We start from the raw sequence: 10470 nt of genomic DNA on the forward strand, positions 1-10470 counted from the left end.
TAGAGGTCTATTTGCCAGGCCCAGCCTGGATTTGATAGCAATTCTGCTCTCAAGTAACTAGATCAAGCTGAAAGGTCTTCATAGAGTGAGACGTTGGGCAATGCAGGTCTGTGATCTTAAGACTGAAGGACTTCATCCTGATGTTACGTTCTGACAAAAACAAAGACATGCAGGTTTGCTCTGATGTTGACTTTAGCATGATACACAGCAACTTCTGACTGAGGGGTTTCTAGAGGTCACTGCCTTGTCCCAAATTATGGTAGCTGAGGCAAACCCGAGATGAAAACATCTAGCAAGATGATAATCACACCAGTTCCCCCATTGCATCAGTGCTGCGTACAGGACATTCATCTCTCACCTTATTCTGAATGGGTGGTGCTGGCGATGCTGCTGTGCGTCTCTGAATACATCCATTAGCCTCTTTAGTGGTCTGATGAAAAATATGCTTTATCCTTAAGCAGAAGCATATTCATTGTTATTGTATACTTTTTGCACATTCTATTGTGCAGATTAAACCACAGCTGAGAAATTACGGTACAAACCAGAAAGATTCTAGACAGTAAAACCTTGTCTTGTCATTTTTCCTTAAGCGCCTTTATTGTAATGACACACACTTTGCACCACAGCCTCTGTGCTCCAGCCAGGCAGATGGCCAGCTGTAGAGTGAATTCCTACTGCGTCTTGTAGCTTCCTCACACAGGTATAGGAACAGCCTGGGCCTAGTGCCGACCACAATTCTGGATGTGCAGAATGAGCCCGATTTGTTCTTTTCAAACCGGACCGCCACCCCCTCACCGACCCGCTTACATATCTCGTGAGAAGTGTTTTGTTTCAGTGACGTGTCCCCATTTTGAAATGGGCTGCAGCCATGGAGCCAGAAAACCCGCCTTTATTGGTGCCTGAATTCCAATGAGCAGCTGCTAGCACAGAGACTCCAGACCAAGGCCAGCCCTGCAGCAGACACCACCAGGAGGTGGCTGAAGAGCCCCCTGGGTTCACTGCCCCTCTCCGGCTAGCTGGGACGTAGCCGGAGGAAGTTTTCCGCTGCGCCGCGGATGTCACCCCCGACGGAGACACATGGCCCAGGCTGGCCCGTGTCCTGATGGGGGAACTTTCTTCTCCTGCAGCGGTTGTTTGAAGAAACAGATGAGGGGAAGGAAAACTCACAAACCTTTAATCATCCAAGACCACTAAGCAATGAAATGAGCTTGATGTGCAGAAAGGTCTCTCATTTGGAGCCTTAGTTTCTTAAACAGCAGCACAGCGATAATGGTATGTATTATAAATAACCAAAACACAACTTGTAACGTGATGATTACATGAGCTTTTTATCCATTTAGTGCAAGCACAACATCATCATCATGGTCCTGAGATGAATACAATCCATTGTAAAGGACTACAAACTTGGGAGTCCCGGCAGATAAAAACAATACCCATGGGGACAATACCATTACTTAAAAAACCCTTCTGGATCGCTCTTCCAATGGCCCTCCATGTTGCAGAAGATTAGCGAGCTCAGCTCCAGCTGAGAAAAAGCAGTGGCGAAGAGTCAGATTTTTAATGGTAGGACGTCACAAACACTAGCGTTAGTGCGGGCAGAGTGCTGTACACAGACAGACGGAGGTTCACCCCACACTGAAAAGAAAAGCAATAAGAAAAATCTTGTTTTTTCTTTCTGCTTTTCTTCCAGCTAGAGGTTATCAGCTATTCTTGTCAATATTTTCTGTAACCTCACTATCTGGAAGAATATGTGGCTGTTATCTCTGCGATATCTCACTGTGCTGCAGTGTAGACTAAACTCAGCAGTCCAGGCTTCCTCAAGAGGGCCAGCTCGCACCTCAGGAATCTCACGCCTGGAGGGAACAGAGGAAGTCACTGGAGATCACACAGAAGTCTTGCCCGTTACAAGTCCCTCACAAATCAAATACAAAACCATCTAAAAACCGACTTTCATAAAAACATCCCGCAGTCCCGTTCCAACTCCATTAAAAATCTGCTATAACCTTTTGTGAGACTCAAGATCAGAAAGTTCCTTGATGCGGTGCGATAAAAGCCCTCAAGTTCCTTGCCCGTTTCCGAAGACAAAACCCCGTCATGACTGAAACCCGTGCGCGGCCACGAGGGGGCGCTGTCTCGGTACCGCGGACGAGCCGATTGGATTAAAAAGACGGCCGGGGGGGGTGGGGGTGGGGGCTTCCCAGGCAGCGAGGTCCGCTGATCGATTAGGGGTCGGAGCCTGGGCCGCGTCACTAGCCGACTGTGACTGGGATTGCCCGGGCAGTGACGGGTGTACGAAACAAAGCCGGAGGAGTCCGACGGCCCTCTCGAACAGGAAGACGGACTGGCAGAGCCCGAGCGGAGGGTCAGACGACCTCTATCCCCAGCCCCCTGGCCACTGCGGTCAGCGCGGCCTCGGCCCCGGAGGAGCCCGCCTGCAGCGAGGGGGGGTCCGGCATGGGGGTCAGCTCCGTGACGTTGCTCAGGACGCAGTACACGGGCTGGGCACTGTCCTCCGACACCATGGTAACGCTGCCTGGCGAGGAGGAGGAGGAGGAGGAGGAGGAGGAAGAGGGGCTGGAAGAGGAAGGTGAACTGGCAGCGGGGAGGGCGGCGGCGCGCCTGGATTGGCCGGCCGAGCCCGGCGCCTTGCGCGGCGTCCTCTTCCTCGCCATGTTCTTCATGATCTCCTCCGTGACCTCCACCGTCTCGTAGCGCACCATGTTGAGGCGCAGGTACCCGTCCTCGTCCTCCTTGTACCTGCGCGGGAGAAACGGCACAGCGGGACAGGGGCTTCAAGAACAATTCCTTACACTCGTATAGCGCTTGTCTGGACACTGCACTCAGAGCACTTTACAGGGAATCGGGAATCCCACTACCACCACCAGTGTGCAGCCCCACCTGAGGCGTTGGCAGCCAAAGTGCGCCAGTACACCCATCACACATCAGCCAATAGTGGGGTGGAGAGCAGAGTGATGCAGCTAGTTCATAGATGGGGATTATTAGGAGGCCATGGTAAAGGGGAGGGGTGGAAATTTGGCCAGGACACCGAGGTAACACCCCTACTCTTTTCGAGAAACGCCCTGGGATTTTTAATGACCATGGAAAGTCAGGACCTTGGTTTTGTCTTATCTGAAGGATGGTGCCTTTTTTACAATATACTGTCCCCGTCAATGTACTGGGGCCCACACAGGGCTATGCAACGGGTCTCTCTCAAAGTCCATTAAGACCACAAATTCAAATTCTTACTTCCTTTTTTTTTTTTTAAGCTGTCTTGCTTCTTAAGCTTCCCCGCTGCAAGGTAGCAGAAGCCACGCGGCACTCGCAATACACAACACATACTCAGCACATTGGAAGATAGATGGCAATTTTCACAGGGTGCTACACTACACTACACTACACGACGTTAAGGCTGTTTCCACACTGTAGTACCTGAACCGCGAGTGCCCAGAAGGCCACTTGAGCTCGTGCTTCTTCCTCAGATGAAGGGTGAGCGTGTAGCACCAGGAGAAGGTCTTGTCACAGAGGTGGCACTTGTACCTGGACACCCTGTCCCCCTGCACAAGAGAGCACAGCTAGGATCTCTAATGGGAAGAGGAAACCAGAGACATGCAGGAGACAGAGGCCTCAGCCAACAAATCCTACAGTTGCCATTCTGCACATAGGGAAGCATGCTCATCGCCTTTCAGCGAATAGGGATTCTCCATAACAGGGGACTGATCCCTTTACTCTTTTAACTTTCTGACACACTGAATGAGGCTTTTTTTCAGCATAAACAAAAGTTTGAGATAAAAATAAACAGAAGGTGTTATGTCAGCTTGTTTGCACGGATCTCTTAAGGGTCTTAATGGGGCACCGCAGTCCCAGTTTCTCAGACCGGTTATCAAATCTCCCTTACAAAATAAATCCATTGATGGGATAGAGAAATTTGACCAAATTCTGAAGTAAGCCCAAAACCGTGAACTTTGGAAAATTCATCGCCAGGTTGTTGCAAACCTCTGGTCTCACCACAGGCGATACCAGGAATTGGGATGTGATGCAGCCCTTCCTGCTCACTAGTCACTGTCATGACCGATGTGATGCGTTGTACTGATGTGATGCGATGTCAATAAGTGAATAGGTACAGGTTGCGCAGCAGACATTTCACCTCAGAAAGTTTCCAACATCATCTACACGGGTTAACAAGTAAGTTCCATTTATTGGTAAAACCGCCTCAAAGTCGAGAGCAATAATTCTACTGGATTAAAAGAGATGTCTTCACAAGACTGCCTGTTGGCAATGTAATAGGGCCACTTCACGTCACTGGTAGCTTTACTGCCTCATTCTGAACTGCAGAATATGGTGCTGTACACACCTGGAAATTGAGTCAATACTGAGATGTGAATTGGAGGCTTTACTGGTTACTGTGTCCACTTTACTTTCATGTTGTTTTTGGTTTGGTTTTTAGTTTATGGTTTGAAATGCACTCATCAATGCTGATTCTTTCTAACTCTGAAATATGGCGTTGCAGTTCCCCTTAAAGCAAGGGACCATGCCTTTAAACAGAGTGAGCGGGCCCTGTTGTACTGCCCCCTGCTGGCTGACCGACCTCATGCACCCTCTTGTAGTGCTGGCTCATGGTGTGCGCCATGCGGGAGGAGTACTTGCAGCCCTCCACACTGCAGTGGAAGGCAGCTCCCTCGTTGTGAGTCTCCATGTGCTTGCGCAGGTCGTGGGAGTTTTTAAAACTGCAGGGAAACGAAACAGACCAGTTAGAACCGCTGTTACAAATTTCACCCATCTTCAAACCGCTTGTCCGGTACAGGAGCTCTGGGGGAGCTGGAGCCCAGCCTGGCAGGCAACGGGCGCAAAGTACACCCTGGACGGGACGCCTGTCACCGCAGGACAGACGCACAGACACACTACACACACACACTCATAACAGGGCCAAGTCTCCCTCCAGCCAATTCACCTCCCAGCATACCTTGGGACTGCGGGAGGAGACGGGAGCACCAGGAAGAACATGCAAACTCCACACAGACAGCACCCAGGTCCAGAATTGCACCCTGAGCCCCGGCGCCGCGTGGCAGCAATGTTTTTTGCCCAGTTCCAGTTTATAGTACAATTGCTTCAACCGCCAGACCCACACACAGCGAAGCAGTCTGAGGATGTTCAGATATGCAGGGAACCAGAGTCCGAGGTGCCACTCTTACCCGCCAAGAGCCTGAAGCAAGGCGACAAAACACTTAAACAACACTTAAACGCTTCGACTGCCTGAGGGTCTGAGGCTCTGAGCCCCTGCACGGTTGCCCACCTGCTCTCGCAGAAGTCACAGGGGAAGGGACGCTCGTCACAGTGGCGGAACTTGATGTGCGTCTTCAGGGAGGCCAGCGTAGTGCAGGTCATGTCACACAGCGGGCACTTGATGTGGTTCACTGGAGGAAGAGGAGGTGCGCGCGCCAGTTAGCTCTTCTGAGGCACGGGCAAGACGGTTTCACAAGCTGTAATAAAGCTTTACTCCAGGCTGAAAGGAGAAGAAAAGAAACACAACGTTTCGGCTGTGGAGCCTTCTTCGGGCGTGTTTCTTTTCTCCTCTTTTCAGCAGGGAATAAACCTTCTCTTGTTCCTCTGCAGCCTACGCATGCTGACGCAGCTCCCCACTTGAAAGTAATATTTGCCCAGAGGAGGTCACCTACGGGCAGCAGTGTGGAGCAGCGTTCTGGGTTCTAGGACTTTGTGGGTTCAAATCCCAGGGGAGCTCTTTTACCCTTAAGCCAAGTACTTCACCTGAATTAATCCAGTGAAATACCCAGCTGTATAGACAGGTGCTAAGATAAGCTGCTTTGGATAAACACCCCAGCCAAATAAATGATTAAACAGTGACCTATCCTGCACCGGTTTCCGAGACTGGTTTTGGTGAGAGGGGGGGTGTTCAGTGTTCAGGACTCACCGTGCTGACGAACATGGTCTCTCAGCAACCTCTCGTTGGCAAATGGCTTGTCGCAGTGCTCGCACACAAAGGACTCTGCAGCAGGGCAACAAGGAGAAGGCGATTACAAGACGGCAGCATTTCACTAAAACCAAGAGCACTGCATTGGAATCATCCCCCACCCGGAAAACGTCTTTAATTTTTCCCCAATTATATTTCTGCCCAATATGGCAGTACATACCAAGCCCAAGAAATGATGAGGGGGAGCAAATACTGCCCACTTATTTAGAGCACTGTCACAATCACTGCTTAAAAAAATTACAAATATTACATGTACTTGTGGGATACGAGGAGAAATGACAGATGTAGCACAGTATAAAATGACCCATAAATGAGGTCAAATGCATTGAATTACTTAAATACAGGAATTCACAGGACCAAACAGACATCTTTATTTTTTTTGAACGTTCATTTGCATGCAGAAAAGCCTCCATAAGCCATCACCCACTACAGTGTTGGGGGTACATGCGTAGCAGGAGCGAGGCTGCCCCCTGGTGGAGGACTCACCCTCTGTCACTGCCTGTCTCTGGATGTGATCAAAGAACTTGGTGTTGCTGGCGAACATGCACCCGCAGGTGGGGCAGGCCACCACGCGCTCCTGCGTGTGGCTGCGCAGGTGCTCCCGCAGGCGGTACTTGATCTTGAAGAAGGCATCGCAGCCTGCAGGACAGCGAGGGCCAGGCGGTCAGCCACTCTGTGCTCCCAGCACCCCTCCCTTCTGCTTCCCACAAGGCCCTTTCAAAGCAACCTGCTGTTCACCTGGCTCAGCTCTCACCTGGGCCTCAGAGTCCTCAGTGCGCCGCTGGGATTCAATTAAGTCCCCTGCCAGCCTTTCCTGCCTGCTGCCTCCCTCTCCACCCTCAGGGAGCGGGAGTCAGGCAACCATACGCAAAGAGTGGCGGGAGCGGGGAACAAGCTTCCCCCAGCAATGCGGTTGAAACCCATGTGGATTCTTTCAAGAAACGGTTGCTTGAGACTTACTACCAGGCAGGCCGCAGGGGGTGCAAGGGCCCCGCGTCCGCGCCCTTTCCGGTGCTCGGACTTACCTTTCCAGCTGCAGAACAGAACCTGGTGCTGGTCCGGCAGGGTCTGGCTCTTGGTGCAGTGAGCGTGCATGTCCACGTGGCGGTAGAACCACTCGGGGTTGTTGAAAGTGCTCTGGGCCAGAGACAAGCTCGTCACGATCACAGGCTAACGAACACAGGTGCGAGCGTTCCAAAGAGAAAGCCCAAAACAGGCGCACAAAAAGGCCTTAGGAGACTCACGTCGCAGTGCTCCCACTGGCACACGAATCCCTCTGCCAGCTCCGGCACCAGGTTGTTGCCGTGGAGATCCTGCCGGCAGCTGCGCAGCTCCGGGTGCAACTGCAGCAGCTGCGTGCCGATGAACTTGAGCTTGGCGTGGAAGGTGTGGAAGTGGGCGTGCACCACCAGCTCGCTGGGGCTGCCCATCGCCAGGAACTCACAGCCCTGCCACAGGCAGGCGTACTCGTCTGGAAGAGAACGGGCCGCAGCAGGCGGCACATTGGCGGTGAGCTCTGCCCATTCCTGCCCCCCGTAGCACCGACGCCAGCACATCTGAAGGGTGCCGTTCACTAAACCGAATTATTTCATTAACTGGACAAGCATGGCTTGTCTCCAGGCCTCAAAGTCTTTGGTTTTTTATGCACCTTAAGCCAAGTGCACGTTTGAATTCATTAGCTTTTAAAATGGACAGAAAACACACACACACATCCCAGCCACCGAGAGCACCGGCTGGGAAAAACACTGCCAGATCCTGACACAACAGAGAGCTGACTAGTTGCTTCAATGGTGCAGTACTATCTTATCCTCATTCCTTCAATAAAAACTGTCGGCAGAGGAACAGCATTTAGAGTGCTGTTAAGCGCCAGTACAATTCCCGTACGGAGCGCGTCAGACACCGTCACGAGAGCAGTTACAGTTCCACACTGTAACCCATTGAGTAAAATCACCTACAGGACAGACAAAAGTGTGAACTCGACACACTCAAGAACAGGAGCCCCCAAGACTCAGTCAACCATGGGAGAGAGCTGCTCCGGACCGACTGCGAGGCGTGCGTGCGTGCGTGTGTGTGTCCTCACCGAGCTCTTCGATGGCGTCTCCGTCTCCCAGGTGCTCCTTCATGTGAAGGGACATGTGGTCGCTCAGCTCCTCCATGCTCCGGCCCTTGAAGGAGCAGGATGCCCACTCACACGCCACCATGAAGTCGGACAGACACCTCTTCTTCACCATGGTCTTCGCCAGCCTGGACAGGGGACAGGCCCGTTACCACAGCAACACTGGAAATCAGGACAGACCACCTCTAGACCCAGCAAGGCACGTTGAAACACAACACTAAATGAAAAAAGCCCTTTTTAAATTCAAAAGTGAGGAAACGACTACAAAATGGGGGGAGAACTGCCAACTTCAGTGTCTTACAGCTTTATGATTTCTGGACCTTTCTACGTTAAAGCCACCTATTTACAACTGCTTCTGAAAGAGCACAGAACAAGCTGAAGCTGCAACGTTTAGACCAGTGGATAATTTGCGAAAGATAAATAAATGGCGACGAACTCCAGTGCTTGCATGATCACGTTAATCCGATTTTAGACGTGCGACTGGCAACAAAACAAAACGTCCTTCTCGCACAACTTTTCGCAAACACAACAGATTGTGTTGATACACGGCGTTTACGGAGAAATATCGAAATGCATCAAAAGGTTTTTCTCTCGCAACTCGGATACGCGTTGTGTAATCGTTATGCTGACGTCGAAAGCTGTTACACACCATTTGTTGAACATCAAGCAAACTGATCCCCGTGAAAAACGAAACATTTTCACAGGTTGGTAACCATTTTGAAACGTTTCCTTGGTTTAAACGGTACCGTTTTAATCCACCCCGCGTCAGGGTTGCAGATGATCAGATATCTCAAGAGTTGCTCGGATCCACGATTAATATTTTTTTTTCCCTGCGATTCAGTGCCTATAAGACACATGACAAATTACACAAAGGACTATATTTCTGGCTCTGTAGAAAAAGGATTTAATCGGGCAAGGCATTTACTCGAATCTTTAGTTTGTGTTTGTTGCTAGCACACCGCGTATTTTTAAGAGTCGCCTATATAAAGGCTGTTTCAAAAGCCCAGTTTTATTTTACCTTCAACGCACTGCTTAAAAGCGATCGATCAAGTAAAAAAAAAAATATATATATAAGCAGAGGGGGTTAAAAACAGCGCACAACTACGTTTCCCGGAGCCTGTTAGGTAAGCATTTTCTCGATGCACGCCTCTGTCCCTTTCCTGTTATTTTCGATCACTTCCTGCTATTGTCCGTACGGCAAATCACTCACATTTACCGCGTAAATTACATTTTTACACGGGATACCGCCTAGAGACGAAACCCCTCGTTTTGATTCGCGATCGGACCGTCATTCATGTTTAACCGACCTTTTGCCTCCCCAAAAAAAAAAATACAAGGACTGAAGCCCTCCGACCTCTTTCCCCTCTCTTGGTCGTCACAAGTCCCCCAAAAACACAAAATAAGTTTTTTTTTAAAAAAAACCTTTTCTTTTTAGTTGGCGCCGTTGAAGATGGTTTTAATGTCGACGAGAAACGTTCGTTATTTGGCGACACTCTTCCCAGTTACAACGTACGCTGGAGCGAAATCCTTTTTTAATGTAAATACGAATACTAATTACTGACATTGTTTCAGAACAGCTCCATCAACAGGTACCTGCTGTATATTGCCCGTGAGGAAAGATTGTTACAATTCGGTGAAGGTTTTCAATAAAACACCGAGCCTGATCGCTGAATTATTTGGGAGAAAGCTCTGGTAATGGCAGACGGTTTAAGACAGAACGGTAAATGATATTTTCAGAAAATATATCCGCCTACTGTAATGCAGGCTCAATGACATACAATAAAAAGTAGCAAGTTGAAATATATAGAGAGATATGACAGTCATTTGGAGAGTGTTGTATTATTAAGGTTACTGTTGGAAACAGTACGAGACAGTCGGAAACTCTATGAACAGATGTAACCCATAAAAAAAAAATAATCAAATGAAGGTCTTATCATTCAACTCCTGTAGGCAGTGTATCGGAGAATTAAGAACCGTTTTAACAAAGATTTTAATGTTTTTATTGCGTCATAGTTTCTCACTGCAGTTGGACACATAGTGATGGCAAAAAAAAACCTGAAATGTTTTTATTTGATACTGTCTTTCAATGTGAGGCATTCCATTATAAAGTGCAGTACGTAGAAATAATCATGGCAGTTTTTAAAAATGTTGACCCCCCCCCCACCCAAGAAGTCAGGTTGTAGTATGGCTTTTACTTGTCAATTTCTTACACACAAAATAAAAGTTTTCAGTGTGCATTCATTCAGTTTGCAGAGTTTGCAGGTCAGTTGTTTCACCTTTCCACTTAGGTACTGTACGTCTGCTGGTTTTCATTCTAACTCTACTCTTAATGACCCGATTCTTAGATTACTGCCTTGATAGAATGAAG

General features: G+C 49.3%; 1 protein-coding gene across 6 annotated transcripts; it reads right to left on the reverse strand.

The window, feature by feature from the left end:
• Positions 1–1301: 1301 nt before the first annotated feature.
• Positions 1302–9718, reverse strand: LOC102684192 (histone H4 transcription factor). 6 transcript variants are annotated; one of them, XM_015341125.2, is made up of 10 exons: positions 9696–9718; positions 8067–8230; positions 7231–7457; positions 7012–7123; positions 6473–6625; positions 5927–6001; positions 5291–5411; positions 4586–4724; positions 3430–3554; positions 1302–2757 (listed from the first exon to the last, which is right to left on the reverse strand). In XM_015341125.2, the coding sequence occupies exons 2-10, from the start codon at positions 8215–8217 to the stop codon at positions 2364–2366; spliced, it is 1497 nt and encodes a 498-aa protein (XP_015196611.2). In that variant the 5' UTR covers positions 8218–8230; positions 9696–9718; the 3' UTR covers positions 1302–2363. The 6 variants fall into 6 exon arrangements, with proteins under 6 accessions (XP_015196611.2, XP_015196609.2, XP_015196606.2 ...); XM_015341123.2 differs by lacking the exon at positions 9696–9718 and adding an exon at positions 9525–9674; XM_015341120.2 differs by lacking the exon at positions 9696–9718 and adding an exon at positions 9313–9416.
• Between the last annotated feature and the right edge of the window lie 752 nt (positions 9719–10470).

The sequence above is a fragment of the Lepisosteus oculatus genome, chromosome 5 (genome assembly GCF_040954835.1).
Source record: "Lepisosteus oculatus isolate fLepOcu1 chromosome 5, fLepOcu1.hap2, whole genome shotgun sequence".
Classification (NCBI taxonomy): Eukaryota; Metazoa; Chordata; class Actinopteri; order Semionotiformes; family Lepisosteidae; genus Lepisosteus; species Lepisosteus oculatus.

Coding starts and splice junctions, on each gene's coding strand:
- LOC102684192 (XM_015341119.2), bottom strand. CDS start 8,798: ATGTTTCGTTTTTCACGGGGATCAGTTTGCTTGATGTTCAACAAATG. Junction 6,002..6,472: donor GAGACAGGCAGTGACAGAGG/GTGAGTCCTCCA, acceptor GCCCTGCTGCAG/AGTCCTTTGTGTGCGAGCAC. Junction 2,758..3,429: donor TCTGGGCACTCGCGGTTCAG/GTACTACAGTGT, acceptor TCTCCCGCGCAG/GTACAAGGAGGACGAGGACG.